Below are 19,809 nucleotides of genomic sequence, written 5' to 3' on the forward strand. Positions count from 1 at the left end.
GATTCCTTGACCAACCACTTTCCATTAAATAAACTATAAAGAGCTTGCTGCTTCCAAGGGACAATCCTCAACAGCACCACATGATGAAATCCAGCTGCAACAGTTCTCCAGGCAGTGAAGGAGGGACTCAAACACTGTTACAAATTGTAACAACGTCTCCACAGTTTACAGACAGCATGCAGGAATTAAATAACCTGCAATGCATTGCACTGGGATGTTCCTTTCCTTACTGACATGTGTTCAGGGAATTGTGGGATTTGGAGGATGCAGGCTGAAGGCAGGTTGATGACAGTCGACTACTGTTACATTTTGTGTCTCAAAGCAGTCAGCCAGATCAGCAAGAGAACAGGGGTCCATGCTTAGGTAACTGTTCCAAACCACATTATTACATTAAAAACCATGAAAAGGCTGAATATTTTTTTTTTTTTAAAAGTTGCTTGAAATTATGTTTACTTTTCAAAAAGCTTAAGTTGTGTTTGGGTAGAGTTCCCTTTTAACATTTTGGTGCTTTATTGCATAATATGACATTTCAGTTATTTAAGGGCCATGGTAGACGGGGAGATTAGTCGCCCACGACAAATCTCACCAGTAAATCGCTGGTGGGATGGCATAAGCAGCGGTGCGATCGCCGAAACTGCCTCTCAAGGCAACTTCGGCGAATTTCCACAAATCGCCGCGCCACGTATGCCATCCCACCGGCGATTTACATTCAAGCCAGGGGGACGGCATAACGGGAAGATTAATCTCCCCGTCTGTCATGACCCTAAAGGCATGGCAAGCTACAAGGGCTCTCTGATCCCATTTTATTCTGTAACCCTTGTTTATTTATCTTTTGTAAGACCTTTGTAATACACTAATGTTAAGTGTTGCATAACTTGCTGGAACCATATAAACTGATGATGAAATTGATAAAGCTCTGATTATTCTATCAGAGTTTCACACTACAGAATCATTTAGACAATTCACTAGCGTAGGTAGAGACCAGGCTAAAAGTTAAACAAGAAACAAAAAAATGATAGCATAACTGCTTGTCTGCCTCAGAACTTATATTCACAGGGTTCAGAGATAGGCTAGATGCAAGTAAAAGGTCAAATTTACTGCAGTTTGGATTACAAAATGCAAGTGTTGGACCTTCTCAGTGTCAGTTATAAAACCATGCAAAACAACAAAACACAAAAATGCTTTCATACAGTTTGGTATACACAATATGCTAGGTATATGGGCTAAGTTGTTTTCCTGCACCCTCTTGGCAGCAACATAATTTAATGTAGGAATGACTTAAAGCACACCTGTGTGTTATAGACTATGGCCAGTTTCAGCATTCAGTTTTCTCCTAGAACTGAAATCTATTAATAGCAATTGCATGTTAGATGGGATATGATGTAGGTCAGCCTGGTAAATGTAAAGGACTGATGTGTATAATGTATTTACCTTGCATGCTCAAAGGTTGTAGAAACAGTATCAGCAGATGTATCAGGTTCTTGGTGAGCAGGTCTTAAATCAGAGGGTACTGGGCTACAATCTCTAATTTGAGGATGCTCGCATTCAGAGGAAGGGTGGTAGTTCTCATTTGCCTTTAAAAGTATCCTCTCCATAGGCAGACTCTGAGAGCGCTGCCTTACAGCTTCCATGCTTATGCTATGACCAGATCCAACAGAATTTTCACGATGACGACTAAGGATAGAGTTTGTAAGCTGATGTGATGCCCGTCTCTCCTTGTACTTGTCCCAGTTTGGGGGAGGTGGGCGAGGAGGCTTTTGCTTTTTCGCTAGAGCAGATGGCATGTGCTCTTCAAGCTTTGACAAAGAAGTCTCTTTTTTATCTCTGAGAGCCAAACAATCTAAATTCAGCTGGCTCACAGAGTAGGCTCTTCCTCTGCCTAGGTTTTGGTCACTAGGTTCATCATGGTGAGAGGACAGCTCTGGCCGGATGGAATGTTCACAGGAGAGATCATAGGAAGACACGGTCCTGTAGCACTGGGGAAAGTCCTGCTCGCTGTTGTCACAACATGGTCTAAAGGGGCCAGCCCGATGGAATCCAGAATTACTGTGGCACAAATCACTGAAAGGCAAAAAACAAATCTTTGATATATGATATAAACATATTCCACTGCTGCTGTTACACTCCAAAATATCGTTAACAAAAACGTCATTAAGCGAATAAAAAAATATCTAAGCTTTGCACTGCAAAAAGGACAATGATGGCGCCAAACTTCACTGCACTGTTGATATGTTATAAGTTATATAATAATTATATAATAATTCAATGTGATTTAATGCTTCTAAAATGACTCTCCGACTTTTCTACTTAATTAAAGGCCTCACCATTTTGCATAATCGTTTGAGACTCCTGCCCAATTATATAAAGTCTGAAGGACTATATCATTTTTACAGTAGATAACACTGACTTCTGTAACGGTTTCATAATGATTTTATCATTTAATAAACTTTCTTTATATTAATATTATTATTTCTTTAAGGCTAGGGCCAGGATTCGCCCAGAATAATGATCATAACAGTATCTGGGAACTGCCACAAAAGTAAGCGTCAGCAGAGATATTACATTGTTTATCTGGCTACAGGCGGAAGGCCTCAATCAGCACTAATGGCCACAATCCAAATAACATTTCATAAATAAATTCTGCTGCTTTTAATGTAATAAGTAAGTTAATTCATACTTTAATTCCAGGTTAATTAGTCAGTTACCTTACTCAGCTTTGTTTTTGTATTTATCTTCCTCTATTGGGTGACATATGTACAGGTATAGGACCCATTATTCAGAATGCTTGGGACCAAGGGTATTCTGGATAAGGGGTCTTTACGTCCCTTAAGTCTACTAAAAAATCAATAAAACATGAATTAAACCCAATAGGATTGTTTTGCCCCCAATAAGGATTATTTATATCTTAGTTGGGATCAATTACAAGGCACTGTTTTATTATTACAGAGAAAAAGGAAATCAGTTTTAAAATTCTGAATTATTTGATTAAAATGGAGTCTATGGGAGACCGGCTTTCTGTAATTCAGAGCTTTCTGGATCCCATACCTGTACTCGTATGTCATATACACCAAAGATTCCCACCGTTCTTACTGAGGGTTTACCTTGTATGACTAGAAATGTTTAGAACTTCTGGCACTTTTTTTTCACATATCCTCTCCCCAAGCACCCCTGTCAATCCATACTTTCTATGTTAAACCAATAAACTATATTTATCCAGTCTGTAGTTTGTCCCCAGCTCTCCATCAAAATAAAACAAAAGAACTCAAAAACTTTTGCAGTAGTGAATATTGGGAGGCATAAAAATAAACTGGCTTTAGTAAGGTATGGCATAGTGCAGGGATACCCAATGTTTTTTTACTCCTAAGCCACACTCAGATGTAAAGTGTTGTTGAGCCACACAAGCATGAAACAAGTTCTTTGGGGATGCCAAAAAAGGCCTATGATTGGCTATTTGGTAGCCCCATGTGGACTTCTGGCCTGAGGGAAGCTCTGTGTGGAATAAAACCGTGTCTCTGTGCTTTAAAAAACTGCCTCCAAGCCAGAAATGTAAAAAGGGCACCTACTTTGAGGCCACTAGGAGCAACATCAAAGGGGGTGGTGAGCAACATGTTGGCCCGAGCCACTGGTTGGGGATAACTGGCATAGTGTATAATCTGTGGGGGGTAAAGGAATCACTGCATGAAGTAATAGCAGTATCCATTTATATCAAAGATCCATAAAATCCTTACTTGTAGCCTATACCGACACAGAGATTCTGTAGGTATGAATAGCATTTGCACTCCCTAGTACTGGGCGGAGTTGACATAGTGTGCCTTCCTATTGTATTTATAGACTATCATAAGGGATCTGAGTTGTTGTTTGACCACACTCCCATCCAATTATTTCCATTAGATTCTTTTCAGCAATCATTATAAAATGAATTCTGCATTTTTTTAAATTTGGGGTCACCAGAAAATAAAGTCAACAAGAAGTATAGAAAAATTAAAAAGAAATGGTCCCAATGTAGAACAAAAATTATGTGTTAAGTCCATTCAGCAAGGTCAGTTGTTAAAGTAAAACAAAAAGAGAACAGCAGGCACTCAGAAACCCCGCCTCTCATGCTATGTAAATTATGAATTACATGGCGCTGAGTACGCACAGAACACATAAGACATTTTTTTGGCACAATTTAAGCTATAATACAGAAATTTATATTTTACATAGCCTGGGATGTGGAGTTCTTATGTAACTGTCATTCCCCTTTGATTTTGCTTTTACATAGGTCATGGCATACCACTTAAATATTTTCTTATAATATTCAAGCACCAAGTATAGTTACATCACCAAGCAGCAACATTTAAAAAGATTTATTATTCATGGTTTGTGTTATAAGGATACAAGACAAGGCAAAAATGTCCAGTCTGTAGTCCTCCAGTTCCGGAAATGCAGATATATGGAAGGGGCTGAGACATAGTTGGGTTCAAATAAATAAGTGTCAGGGTATAGACACAAATGAACACCAACCAGCCCCTATCTCACAGCAGAGTAGACTCCTGCAGGGAACCAAATTTTGAAACCTGTACCCACAACCCATATTTCTACCAGCTTGGACCCCCGACCCGCAACTGCCTTATCCACAACCCGATCCATGATCCACTGAACACCATGAAACAGAAAGTGCTGTTGCTACAAACTGGAAGTTACATCAACTGAAATGGGGCAGGGGTTGAAAAAAAATATTTTAAAAAATGTTTAAAAGGAGTAAAATAAAGATAATATAAAATAAAAATGTGGAAATCCTACCCGCTTTTCTTGCGGGTAACCTGTGGGTACCCAACCACGTGGAGGACTCTACCACATAGATGGCACCTGTTTTCTTTTCTACATACTGACCCTCCCACAGGCACTGTGTGGAAATGCCAACATATACAAATACACTGTATTAAGGAGTTTAGGGTGGATATAGGGTCAGGAACTGGTAATTCTGAGACTTTAAAAAACAAAGAGGGGACCTTTGGGCCATTAGTCACACCACCAAATATGAAATTTTGTACAAAATCATGTTTTATGTTCATGTTCTGTCCATGTTGAAATGATTCCCCTTTATTTACATCTATTAAGCTGAATATTTAGATCTCTGTAAATAAACTGTAGTTGAGTTTGGGCCTCCAAACAATCGACTGTATGTAAAAGTTTTATTGTAAGAATTTTGGAAAATGTGTATTTCTTAAACTTCTTACTTGGCAAGTCCTCGATTGTCCTTTTCAGTGTGATCTGAATCATGGAAATGTTACTTTCCTGTTGGCATCTGGCTGGGGAGGGCGGCTGGGAGATTAAGCCAGGCACACCCTCTCACAGGAACTCCAAATCAAAGGAGGGAGCAGGGTGGAAATATTTACTGAAAGCCTATACATTTACTCTCATGCCTAATAGATCTTTAATTTTAGGTGGAACAGTCATTTACTATGAAGACACAGTAAAAAGGAAAACTAGTCAATAGAATATTAACCAGCTAAGCAGAACAAAAAGTAACTAAACTCCAGTCTTCTAACATTTAAAGAAAGTAGTAACTAAGGTTGTAATATGATTGCTTGCAGTTGCCTGGTAAAATGTCAGTTGACAGGACTTTTCCTTTAGACATAGTTACATATAGTTATATCATTAAGTTGGGCTAAAAATTAGGCAGACCTCCATCAAGTTCAGCCCTTCCAAGAGAACCCGGCACACACAAAACTATACAGACCTATCTATCCACTCACATACATAAATCCATACACTCACATACAGACGCATACTGACCCATCTATCCACTCACAAACAGACCCACACTGACCTATCTATCCGCTCACATACAGACCCATACTTACCTATCTATCCGCTCACATACAGACCCATACTGACCTATCTATCCACTCACATACATAAATCCATACACTCACATACAGACGCATACTGACCCATCTATCCACTCACATACAGACCCACACTGACCTATCTATCCGCTCACATACAGACCCATACTTACCTATCTATCCGCTCACATACAGACCCATACTGACCTATCTATCCACTCACATACAGACCCACACTGACCTATCTATCTGCTCACATACAGACCCATACTGACCTATCTATCCACTCACATACATAAACCCATACACTCACATACAGACCCACACTGACCTATCTATCCACTCACATACAGACCCACACTGACCTATCTATCCACTCACATACAGACTCATACTGACCTACCTATCCACTCACATACAGACCCACACTGACCTATCTATCCACTCACATACAGACTCATACTGACCTACCTATCCACTCACATACAGACCCATACTGACCTATCTATCCACTCACATACAGACCCATACTTACCTATCTATCCACTCACATACAGACCCACACTGACCTATCTATCCACTCACATACAGACTCATACTGACCTACCTATCCACTCACATACAGACCCACACTGACCTATCTATCCACTCACATACAGACCCATACTTACCTATCTATCCGCTCACATACAGACCCATACTTACCTATCTATCCGCTCACATACAGACCCACACTGACCTATCTATCCACTCACATACAGACCCACACTGACCTATCTATCCACTCACATACAGACCCACACTGACCTATCTATCCACTCACATATATAAACCATATATACCATGGATACTATGTTTGTTCAAGAAATCATCCAAGCCCCTCTTAAAAGGCATTAACAGAATCTGCCATCACAACATCACTTGGAAGGGCATTCCCCAACCTCACTGCCCTCACCTTGAAAAAAACCCCTACACTGCTTCAAATGGAGGCTCCGTTCCTCTGGCCTAATGGAGAGCCCTCTGGTGTGGTGACCTTTTTATTTAAAAAACAACCCCAGCCTTGACAGTCAACGTTCATATTTTAAAAGGCATGGGAGATGCCTTTTATCAGTTTAGTTTCATGTCTTTGCACTCTTTCCAGCTCATTAATATCCTTCTGGACTGGAGCCCAAAACTGCACTGTATACTCAAGGTGAGGCCTTACCACCTAAAGAGGCAAAATTATGTTTTCATCCCTTGAGTCAATGCCCTTTTTTATGTAAGACAGCACTTTTAGACAAGTGAGCCATGAATACAAGCCCTTGGCCTTTCTTGTAACTTCAGCTAAATTATCCTGTGCCTGCCTAATACAGGGGATGTTACAGGATGGGATGTTATAGGATATTTATTACATAGACAGCAGAGATCTTATTACAAAATGGGTAAATAAGTAAAGGGGTGTATTGAGAAGTCTCTCAAATTGAGAAGTTTATTATAGAAGCCTCTTTATGTACAATAAAAGCCTAAAACACTTAGGTGTAAACATTTTTTGTGCCCTTAGTAACTTAAATCACTACCTATTTACCCTGGTCCAGTTACCCCTTGCAAAGATTTTAGATGGGTGCATGAATAGTACACAGGCTTGTCAACTAGGGTTGCCTAGGGTGACCAGATAACTTCAAAATTCAGGTGCAGGTCTAGAAAATCCAAGCTAGAAGGGCTGCACTGATTTCAATTAAATATGAATGCAATAAGTGCTGCCCTGCAACATGCATTTATTAGGTGTGTCCCTGAATTTTCAAGTGATCTGGTCACACTAGGGTTGCCATATTTTGGCAATACATTACCAGCCAGGGCGTGAGCAGGACTGTGAGGGGTGGTTCCAATATGTAAGGGGTGGAGTAATGACACAAACAGGGAGGAGCCATGCCTGCAGCATCCCTATCAGAGGAGAGTGAGTTAGGCAATGAGAGTGAGTATTCAGCAGCTTCAGAAGAGCATCTGCGTATGCACATAGACATGACTTGTGGCGGACAAAATGACATTACTTCCAGTGACAGCACCAGACACGCCAGAAATGAAGCACCAGCGTCCAACCTCACATTAACCCTTGCCAGCTTGCCATCTCCGAGTACAGCTAAATCTGAACAACCTGCCAACTGCATATGCCCCCAGGGTGGTGCAGGTAGAAAATAGTAATAGTAAATTTTTTTAAGCATGTTTTTTAGAAAAATTTTTGAATAGGCATGTACTAGCATTTTAGATTTTTGATCTTCTTAAAAAGGGGCACATAATACATTTCTCAATAAAAGTGAAGGGACTGTTCCTGTCAACGTGTCTAATTTAAAAGCTATCCAGACAAGTTTACGCCAGACCCACTTTATTACTATCGTGACAAGTACCTGATGTCCAGACACTTTTTGCTTTAAAAAATGCAATATTTGTTGCAGCTATTAGCGGTAATTGCTGTCTGCATTCTCATTTACACAAGATCAGCAGACTGACTCACCACAAAGGGTCAGGCTTGGAAGTTCAGGCAGTCGTACAGCTGAAAAATGGCTTTTAAAAAAATATATTATCCCCAGGACAGGGGACTATTTATGTGTATTATTATATATTTTTTTAATTATCCCATTTAAATTGCTCAAGTTTAAATATAGCATTTGTTTGAATACAGAGCCTTATCTGCAACATTTACATGTTGTTTTAGCTGAACGTCACTGCCATTACAGAACCATCTGATGAATAGCTGAGCTTATCTAACTCAGATGCTGTGAGTGACCTTCTCACCAATATAAAGAGCAAAGGAGCCAGACTGTGTGAATCTACAGAGCGAACAAGCCTACCAGGCTCTATGCCAAATGATAACACCCAATACATAAAACAGAATGTAAGGAAAGAAACAATCTTGAACTTGACGCAAACAAAACAAGTACATAAAAAACCTGATTAGTTTTCCTTTTATGGTTTTAGTTTTTGTAAAGATCTCATTGCTAAAAGGGGATCGGGTCTGAAATCACTTCCTTAGAACTACAAAGAGCAGACCTTTTTCGGAAGCAACAGGACACTCTAGGACGGGCATTCCCAGACAGCCAGAGGAAATGGGAGATCTTTCTTTGTCACGTATTCTAACCCGAAGTCATTACAGATTGCCCCTAAGTACTATATGGAAAGTGTGCCCACAATTCTTAAAGGTTTACTTTAACTGTACCGGCCTTATCTTAAATAGCTCTCCGTGCTTAAAATGAAGATAGGGGGAGCCCATAAGGATTACAGAGATAACTTACTCCCTAATTTGAAATGTAAAACTCCCAAGTGACTTCTAGTACTTTTCTATTTCATTATAACTTACAATAAGCATGGTATTATATTGAAGGAAGCCAGATCCTACTGTGTTCTGCATTCACTGTATAAGGGAGTGTAGAGGTTAAATAAATAACCCCGGTTTATGCTTTTCAGCTCTCACATTAAATAAAAAAAAAAAAAACACATCTCACCTCCCAGACTGACTGCATTTCCTGTTTGGGATTTTCAGCTGTTGGGTCCATTCTTTGAGTGGTACTTCCTGTATCCAAAATTCCAAAAGGCAGGGGGAAAGAAAAAAATAACAAATTAAGATTCAGCCTAAACAAAAAGTCAATAGCAGTTCTTTATGGACCCTTTTGGAATTACAAACTTTTAAGTGGGTCAAAGTGTCTGCATTCCTCTGGTGAATTATCCCTGCTTAATACAACTGGAAAGGCAATGCATGAGATCTGACAGAGAAATGATTAAGTATCACAGGGTAAGCCAACAACTGGAGCGAAGCTATACAACATGCATTGTTTGCCTGCCCCTCTTTCCCACCAGCAAACTTGTTCAACTGGCTTAGCTACCAGTCAAACGACTGCTCTTTGAAGAGTGCCCAAACCTAACCGCTGCTAGAAAATGGGACCAGGGAGATGCCACAGAACCAAGGCGGAGATGTTTATATAAGTGGCATCTAAGGCCCATTGCACTGAAAGCCAAGGTGCGGTTTGCTTATGATTGTTATTACATGACAAATATACATAGTTTATAAATCCAACGGTGTTTGATAAGGCAACACAGAATACATTTTACCTCAAACTCTTCAACATCAAAAATAGAAATATACACCTAATTATTTGTCTGTTAGTTATATATTCACATAGGGGAAATAAAGCTTATGACTTTTTCCTCACCAGATATGTGGTAGAGAATTTAATAATTGAAAGGGGTTGATGCTCCATTAAAAGTCATGGCAGATAGATATTATTAATAGCTTTGACACTTGCACTAAACTGCGGAACAAAAGCATGACATCTGTTTACATCTGCTGGGAGCCCTTATGCAGACCACAGGCATGACCTTACACTTTGTTCACATAATGTGACTCTACACGTCATGTACTGGCAGTGATACTAAGGTTAGTTCAGGTGTCAGGTTAATTTATCATCATGGAAAAGAAGCATCATAAATATCAGAAATATTCTGATAATATGTTCCTCTCTAATATCACCAAGTTACAAATATAAGGATATAATTCAACAGTTTATTTGGTGCTGTTAACCCAAAGTTGATTTTCAGAGTGTACTGACTTTCTCTGGGTGAGGATAAAGCCAATCAATATATTCATACAAATAATAAGAGGTTATTATAAAGTACAGCATTATAAGTTCTCACCTGTAACACAGGTTTCTGTAAGTGCCAAGGATCTCCGTGCAAAGAGGTACCCTCCTCCAATGTGCTATGTTGTGCAGGGCATAAGTAATCTCCACACCGGGACCACTGGTGATGGTGATGATGGTGGTGGAGAAAGTGGCAACTTAGATGACTCATAGGCATATTCCTTTTAACCAATGCAGGGCAAACGTCACTTGAGCAGCAGTGACAACTCTCATGAACTCTGCATCCATACCCCGTAGGATGGTGAATATATTCAGCAGCATGTCCTCCTTGACTGCAGCAAAGCAAAGGATCCACGGTGTGATTAACACAATAGTCAGAATAAGGTAAGGCACTATCCTGTCTGTTGGGAGAGGATGGATGGTAGGTATGGTCAACTGAATGTCTTCTTAAAGCTGATACAACCTTCTGAGAAAGAGGTGGGTCTGGGAAACTGAGACAGTAATTATTTTTGTTTGATTTGATTTGTAAAGGAATGTGGGAAACATTGTGGACTTTGCTGCTGTTTTCAAAGAACCTTCTTCTGTCAGCAAAGGGCATCAAAACATTTTCCTCTGAAGCTACCCTATTGGGAAGACTGGCACCCTCAGCATGCACAACACTAACATCTGGGGGACTTCCCTTTGAAAGCTGTGGATGAGGCAAAAGCTTGTGTTCTGGAGACCACTTCCATCTGCCACCATTGGGCATCTGCTGAACATGAGGGTCTTCAAAATCTGAAGAGGAATGACGAGACCTCCACTGTGCTGCAAAGAGAGATGTATGGTCACTTGACCTTCCTGGTTCTGAAAACATCATTTCCCGACCCCTTTGCATTGGCTCTTCATTATCCAGGCAACTTATCCTCCAGTCATCGTTAGATGAGCCATCTGAATAGAGTTGTTCTTTGCTAGACAGAAGGCCATTGAAACTTGCATCTGCATCCAAAGATTTATGTCCACTGTAGTGGCTGTGGCTTTCAACGCCAATTCCTCTGAAATTTTCAGTTTGTGACCCCACACTATTAATGCTTAGAGATGAGCTTGCTCTCCACATTTCATGGGAAACCTTTACATCGGGGTTCGGCGAAGCCCTAGACACTTCATTCCACCTTACAGTGGTGGCAGAAGACTCCGCAACATTTCCTAATTCAGGTTCTCTCTGTTCCAAGCACTTGGAATGTTGCCTTTGAAAATCAGGTTCTCTTGTTCTCCATTCCTCCCTGCAGTTTTCAGCTGAAGGCATTGTACTTTCATTATTTAACTCGGACGATACTCTTTGATGGTCCTTCTGCCTGGGATCATAAACAAATGATTTATTAGACTCATTCTGTAACCTGCTTTTGGAGATCAATGACTTGTCATTTGCTCTGGTAACATTCTCCACTGCATTCAAGGAGTTCTCCTCTGTCTTTTGGTTATCTTTATCAGTATCCCTGTTCGAGGGGAGGCTTTGCTTATTTTGCTCCAGATGTTGGTGGTCTGTACCCTTATGAAACTGTTCTGCATTTGCTCTCTTGAGTTCCAACAGTCGTGACTTGTTTTTAGGAGGTGGGGGTGGAGGCATAGGTCGGGGTGGTGACTGAGACTCTGTTGGTTCTTCTCTCTCCTCAACAGGCTCTTCCCCACAAAGCAGCACAGAAGACCCCTTGTTCTTCTGCAACTGTGCTTTACGTCTTTGTATTTCGTTTCTTAGGTTGGTTGCAAACCGATCGCTCCTCCTTCGCATCTGAGCAGACCGATGCCGTGATGATCCAGGCTTTTTTGTTGGACCCTGACTTTCTTCCTGCTCATGGCTCTCTTCTAGCAGTGTTTCTGAACTACATGATGATCTCATACCTCCTACAGAGTGTTTAGGCAATAAGACTGGAAATGATTCTCTTACTTCATTAGGCTCACTAACTGATCTCTCCAAGGTAGTAATGTGCTGTGACTGTTCTTTATTTTTCCCTGAGAGTTGGCTAAAATCACCCGTATCTGTTAGTGTGTCCACTTGGTAGATTTCAGAATCCCTGTTAATATTGCACTTGAGCTCTTGGCTAGAGATTCCATTGCACTCACTTGTTTGGCACTGAAAGTTTTCTTGTAACAGAGTATTTCTCCACTCTTTCCTGTGAAACTTTGTCTGAACACTTACTTCTTCTTGTTCAGATTGAGGAAGACTGGATGACTTCATATGAAGACAGGAGGGATGCTTGGAAAGAGAATCTTTGACAGTCTTGACAGTTTGAGCTGAATGGTATGATGAATTCTCCATTTCCTTATTGATGGTCTGTTTAATATTTCTACCATCCCTTGGCCACCTGGACTGCATTTCAGTGCAACAGCTTGGCATCTCCCTGTCACTCAGTGCAAGCTGGTCAGTGCTTTGGTTGCCCCCATCGGTCTGAGAGCTTAGCATATAATATTGGTCAGACGATAAACCATTTTTTAAATGTACAGTGCAAAATTCAATGCCACACTTGCACTGTGAAGTATCAGAGTTTTTGTGCTGCTGGTTCTCAGAGGACCACATTCCTGATATCTGTAGAGAATCCCCTGGAGCTGAAGCCCTCCTTCTCTCACCATGACAAATCTGATTTTTAGAAGCCCTTAAACTGTCCCTCCGAATAGGTGGCTGGGGTGGAGATTTGATAAAACTCAGATGGTTGGCATCAAAAGGAAAAGAAGAAGGTCTCTGCTGGTGCTCCGATGGGCTGAGGGAAGAAGTCTCTTGTTGAATTTCTATGGCACCCTGCCCAGTGTGAAGATATCGTCCATCACATGGTTTGGAAGAGTCGGCTACACAATCCATCTGAGATGATTCCTCTGCCCTTGCAGATAAGGTGTAATCTGAGGCATTGGAGCTAGCTGAAAAGGAGCTGTAAGCAGAGTCCCTTTTGTTCTGGTACATGCTGGGGTCAATAGGCGACAGTGTACCCTCATAGTAATTGTGTCCTGGTTGGTCTAGACTTTCCATGCTACCAATAGAACTGCTTTTGTCTGTGCTGCAGTGTCGGGAAAGAGGATTCCACTGCATAGGGAGCTCACTGAAAGAGAAAGAAAAACATTTTTAAACAAACTATACAAATTTGCCAAGTTAAATGCTGCCTACTAACTTCAAACTATAAAAATAAAGAACCGAGTTCATTGTCAACAGATTTCTTGTAATTTGCTGACTATTTTATAGTTAGAAGTGCTGAATTATAACACCATTACTTTTATTATATAGTTTTAATAACAGTAGGGCATGTCCAAAAAAGTTACTAAACATTTCCAAAAGAATATTCATAGAAAATCAGAGGCAGAGGGCATATATTACCAAGCTCACAAACCGACAAATGCCACGTGTACAGGGCATGATCTTATGCCTTGGCTAGTAAAAACAATACTGCAGTTTAGAAACTACAGCAATTTGTTACAATTTAAAATTGCAAGCGATTTTACAGAAAAAGATTTATCACATTGGGCTGTTTGATTTTTTCAGGAAGAACCATAGCGGTTAAATAGTCTTCTTCATCTACAGGCCCTTCTCTATTAGTGGGAAATGCAATAGTTGTGGCATAGGCCACAGTAATAAGTGAATCAACTTATAAGGAAGGCCTTTTTAAAAACACATATATATATATATATATATATATATATATATACACACACACACACACACACACACACACACACACACACACACACACACACACACACACACACACACACATACATATATACACATACATACAGCATCCTTTATACTTGTGTTGAGTGCCAAAAGGAGCCTTGGAATTAACACCTGCTTTGAAGAGATTTTACCTACAGGGCTCAAGCTGCATGTTGCACCTACATACACAACTGGCTTGTGGCTTATAGGAATAGAAGTAATGTGCCTTAAGGGCTCTGGCACACGGGAAGATTAGTCGCCCGCGACAAACTTCGGCGATTTGCCAAAATCGCGCCGCCGCGTGTGCCATCCCACTGGCGACTTACATTTTCGCCGGTGGGATGGCAGGTGATGGCAACTCGGGGAGATTAGTCGCCCGCAAACAGGGAGTTTTGTCGCGGGCGACTAATCTCCCCGTGTGCCAGAGCCCGAAAAAGTTATCTGTAGTGCTACTTAAATTAAAACGTCTATGAAACCATGCCAGCTATCTGACTTCTGCTGGATGCTCTCCCAGACTATTCAGGACAGCCAACACTCTGTTTTAGAGAATGCCATTAAATCTCCATCTTATGAGTGGGCAGCCAGCGCATTGGCAAACCTGACAGGGAACTTAATCATGTTTTTCCTCATTTAAGGGTATAGCACCGATCGGGAACTTACATTCTACTATGACAAATGACTATTAGGGCACAGCCACTGCTCACAGACTAACAAAGATGGGAGAGGATCAAGGGAGAGATCAAATAAAAAATGTAATTTTTAAAGGTAAGAATCATTTTAAAATGTGATATATATTATTTATCATGTGTTATGTAATAGAAGTTGTTTAAAAATACTTTATGACCCCTTTAGCATTGGCTTTTCACATCTTTATTTGGTCATATTTTTTTTCTAAGCACTAACATTTCAGGAAATTAGCACTTCCTTACATTACTCCCGAGCTTCCCACATTAATACTGCAGGGAATAGCTTCTTGGTTAAAGAATTTCCTAACAACCCTCTAGAACTTTGCTTATTCCTTTAGGGCAAAATATCCCCATTTATAGAAATACTTGGGCAACAGAAAATGGTACATTTGAACATACATAGGACTGAGCACAATACACTTTTTTTTTTTAGAACAACATAGGTTCATTAAAATGTAACCATATGTGAAACAGCATTAAAAAAGCTCTCTAATGATAAAGGGCAAAACTACAGAGGAAGCAGACCCTGCAATCATGGGGTGGTGGGGGTCCTACGGGAGCTGAAAGTAGGGGAGCAGAGGCACAAGCTGGTGGGGAGTAGGGGATGCTAGTGGGCAGGCAGAGGTTCCTGTGCATGCTGGGCCCGTCCAAATTGTTTTTTCCAGAGAAGTTTCACCGCTATGTCAATGTCTGAAAGAATGTATGTTATAATATTTATCAATATACAGGTATCGAACGCTAGGAACCTGGGGTATTTTGGATAAGAAGTCTTTCAATAATTTTCTCAATAATAATCTCCATACTTTAGGTCTACTAAAAAATTAATTAAACATTAAATTCAAATAGATGTGTTTTACATCCAATAAGGATTAATTAAATATTAGTTGGGATGAAGTACAAGGTACTGTTTTAATATTACAGAACAAAAATAAAATCATTTTTAAAAAGTAAAACTATTTTTCTAAAATGGAGTCTATGGAGATGGCCTTCACGAAATTCTGAGTTTTCTGGAAAACAGGTTTCTGGACAAAGGATTCCATATCTGTATCACAAAAAAAATAATGAAGTACAAGATCAGTCCCAACATTATCTCACCTGTTTTCACAGCCTGAGTGCCAAGACAAGCTGAAGGCATCTGTGGGGTACTGCATACTGGCCACGTCCGGGTGGACTTCGGTTAGCTTTGCAAGGTGCCATGAGTGGGGTCTGATGACTGAAAGGTTCCTCCTGATAAACATAAAAAATGATGAAGTAAACGGGAATGTATTCATACAAAAAATCAAATACTATTAATAGAACTTTTCAATATAATTTAAAGGAACACTATGCCCTAAATACTTTGAGAGTAAAGGAGAACACCACTGCTGACAATTACTGCATGTCTCTTCGCAGGCTATTACCATACTTTGGGACTTTCCACGACAGCAGCTAAGGGTGGCCATACACGATTTGTTCCCTTCAGCCCAAGTTGGCAACTTATCTGCCCTTGTATGGGGCCAACCAAGTCAACCAGATATAAATCTGACAGGTTTGAAAATCCCACCAGATAAGAAGCACATTGGCATAGAGGTCCTTAACAAAGAGGTCCCTGAAGGCCCCAGTAGATAATCGTAGAGCCAACGATTGGATCAGCCCAATTTGGCACAGACCTGCTTGTTTGACAACTTTGCCATGTTTGAGTTGTTATTTTATATTGCAATTTTTTCTCCATATGTAAACTAGATACCACTAAGCTAACACTCTCTTAAGTTAACATGTTTAACACTGTCCTGCAGATGTTGTTCTTTATCTTGATTGAAGCATCTGCAGTGGTACTGTGTCCCAGTACCAATAGAAGCCCAATGGGCCCTACTGTATGTCTGGGGGATACTATTGTGATTTCTAAATGATCCCAAATGGCAGCCCAAACTCCTGTGTTGCACTAGGGAGCTTGAAAGAATATGAAATAGTACAGGCCTAAATAATATCAACAGTGCCTAGTAAGTTTACATTTACTGAACACATGGATGTATATATCAGGAATATTTGGTCACAAGCCAGATAAAGCGGAGATGACTGAGCATAAAAAAAAAAAATACACAGCCTTCTTCCTATCCCTTTTCCCCCCTTTCTTCCATGTTAATAAAATAATCATTACTATCAAAATAATGTAAAGGACATGTTATATGCTTGAAGGTAGAATATTTTAGCTTTGTTGCATTTGGTAAGTTATAACATCCACATTTGGAAAACAATTTTAGGAATATAAGTATCAGTCCCAAAAAAAACATATTACAAAACTTCTATTAAACACATGCAAAAATTGCTAACATTACACTTTTCTTTACCCCCATTTACTGCTAGCTGGTTGCGCTGGTCGCTATGGTCATTAGCAACCAGACAGTGGCTTGAATGACTGGAGGCTGAACAGAAAGATTAATAAAAATTCCCTACCATCTACCACTTTGTAACTGGCATGGCTCCTGAGAGCAAGTTACATTATAGGTAGAAAAGAAAAGGCAGAAGAAAAAGTCAACCACTACTAGCTTTAATATACTCTACAACACAGACCCCCCCAACCAATGGTTCCAGAGCAACATGTTGCTCACCAACCCCTTGGATGTTGCTCTCTCAGTGCCCCCAAACCAGGTACAGGTATAGGACCCATTATCCAGAATGCTCGGGACCAAGGGTATTCCGGATAAGGGGTCTTTCTGTAATTTGAAACTCCATCCCTTAAGTCTACTAAAAATCAATAAAACATGAATTAAACCCAATAGGATTGTTTGCATCCAATAAGGATTGTTTATATCTTAGTTGGGATCAATTACAAGGTACTGTTTTATTATTACAGAGAAAAAGGAAATCAGTTTTAAAATTCTGTATTATTTAATTAAAATGGAGTCTATGGGAGACAGACTTTCCGTAATTCGGAGCTTTCTGGATAATGGGTTTCCGGATAAGGGATCCCATACCTGTAGTTATTTTTGAATTCCTGACTTGGGGGCAAGTTTTGGTTGAATAAAAACAAGATTTACTACCAAATAAAGCTCCTGTAAGCTGATAGTGTGCATAGAGGCTGCCTAATAGCCAATCTTAGCCCTTATTTGGCACCTCCATTAACTTTTATGATGCTTGTGTTGCTCCCCAAGTCCTATTACATTTGACTGGCTCACAAGTAGGAAAGGTTGGGGACCCCTGCTCTACAACATAATAATATATTTTGCCACTTTCTCATTCAAAGGGCTAAAAACCAGAATATACTAATTACAAAAGGGAACTTAAGTTAGAAAATGTTACTGCAGATTAAATTTGTAGAAGTGCACAAGAAAAAAACATATGTCTTCAAGCAATAACTTTAATAACTCCCAGCATCCTCCACCAGTTGTCTAGGCTTATGCATGTATATTTGTATTTATATAGCATCACTGGAAGAATACATTAATACTACAGGTCAATACAATAATATAATATAAAAATTATGTGCTAAGCGTAAAAAAAAAATGAGGTCTCTTTCTGTAGAGCTTCCAAACTAAGTGGGTTATGTATATATTTTAGTTTAAACAAGTGGCAAGAAATAACGTGTAATAACTACAACTCTCAGCATCCCTGACAAGGCAAGCAAGCTGGAAACACTACTGAGGTTGGAATAAAGGAATAACTTTGAGTATATAATAATTATATATATATATATATATATATATAACATACATACATACAAACACACACTCACACACACAGGTATTTTCACACCATAACCATGCACTGGAACCCAGAAGGCAAGGAAAAAATTTGTAGTGCTTACAATTACCACACTGGCAGCCGGCAACAAGAGCCCACTGTAGCTTTGCTGTCCCGCCATGCCCAGCCTTAAAATAATTAACCCCTTCACTGCCACCAAGATGCTTGTAATACAGAGCAAATAAATACCAGATTGCCAGTGAAATGGTCAGCACGGCTGAGAAGAGCAGCAGCACTTACCTGGGACTGGAAATCAGTAGTGAGATGCTCAAGTGTAGAATAAAATTAGAACAGCCCAAAGAGGCAAAAGTAGGGGTGGAGAGGGAGACGGAATTAACTGTTTCAATTTCAGATTTACTGAGCGGAAAAGGAGCACCATCTGTCGCTGACACAAATCCAGAGTATGGTTTTATGAGAGGAAAATGAGAGAATTTTTCCAGTGATTTCTGGGAGGAGAGCAAGAGGGAGAGAGGTGCCCTGCAGACGTACAGGACAGCATGGGGGGCTGCTGAAGATGTGTCTGAGGGAGAAGGAGTGTCCCCAAATACATTGTGACGTTGCCAGTGGTCCCCTCCCCGACATTCCTAAACCTTTCAGGAAAGGCTGAGGAAACGGAGGAGAGAGCGAGATAAGAGCAGATCATCATGAATAAGCTGCAGGTTGCTCAATGCACAGGCTGTCTGGGGATCTCATTATGCCATAAGGGCATGGGCACACAGGAAGATTAGTCGCCTGCACCGAGCAACTCATCTCCCCATGTGCCCCCTGCCCTAAAGGGCAATAGGACAAGCAGCCCATAGGTCCCGCCAGGACATGGGAATAGTATGGGCTGCTGTACAGATACAGGGCTGAGTGGGCATGCACTGTACCTGTTCCCCAGAGCAAAAACAGGACTGGGCTTTGGGACAAAAGTATTCACATCCACAGGTGCAAGCACTGGCAAAATACCAATTGTGGGGCCCCTTTATTTATAATTCAGTCTCTAGAACCCATACTATTCAGCAGCCTGGCACCTAATATAACATACCAATGACACTACCTTGCCTTTCTATACATGCAATTTCTCAGTTACACTTATTTCCCTGATGGTATATCACCTTCTGTGCACACTATGCCACAGCTGGAAACCTTGTGTTGCTATACAAGTTGAAACCTCTACTCAAAACAAAAGATAAACCTGTGGAGTGCAATAGCATTTTGTCATTTTACAAAATGGGGAGCTTGGGGTTGCCCCCTCCACTCAGACCCCTAAAGACAAATCTGTGTTTAAGGAAAACACAAGACTTGTTACA

General features: G+C 40.3%; 1 protein-coding gene across 2 annotated transcripts in view; it reads right to left on the reverse strand.

The window, feature by feature from the left end:
* The window catches only part of shroom4 (shroom family member 4), a 69,465-nt gene that overhangs the window by 13,437 nt on the left and 36,219 nt on the right, over nt 1–19,809 (reverse strand). For both annotated transcript variants that reach the window (XM_031890597.1, NM_001079276.1), the window contains 4 exon segments: nt 15,893–16,024; nt 10,494–13,503; nt 9,308–9,375; nt 1,432–2,061 (listed from right to left, as the gene is read on the reverse strand). In XM_031890597.1, the coding sequence (XP_031746457.1) occupies nt 1,432–2,061; nt 9,308–9,375; nt 10,494–13,503; nt 15,893–16,024 (3,840 nt within the window).

This window comes from Xenopus tropicalis, chromosome 8 (genome assembly GCF_000004195.4).
Source record: "Xenopus tropicalis strain Nigerian chromosome 8, UCB_Xtro_10.0, whole genome shotgun sequence".
Lineage (NCBI taxonomy): Eukaryota > Metazoa > Chordata > Amphibia > Anura > Pipidae > Xenopus > Xenopus tropicalis.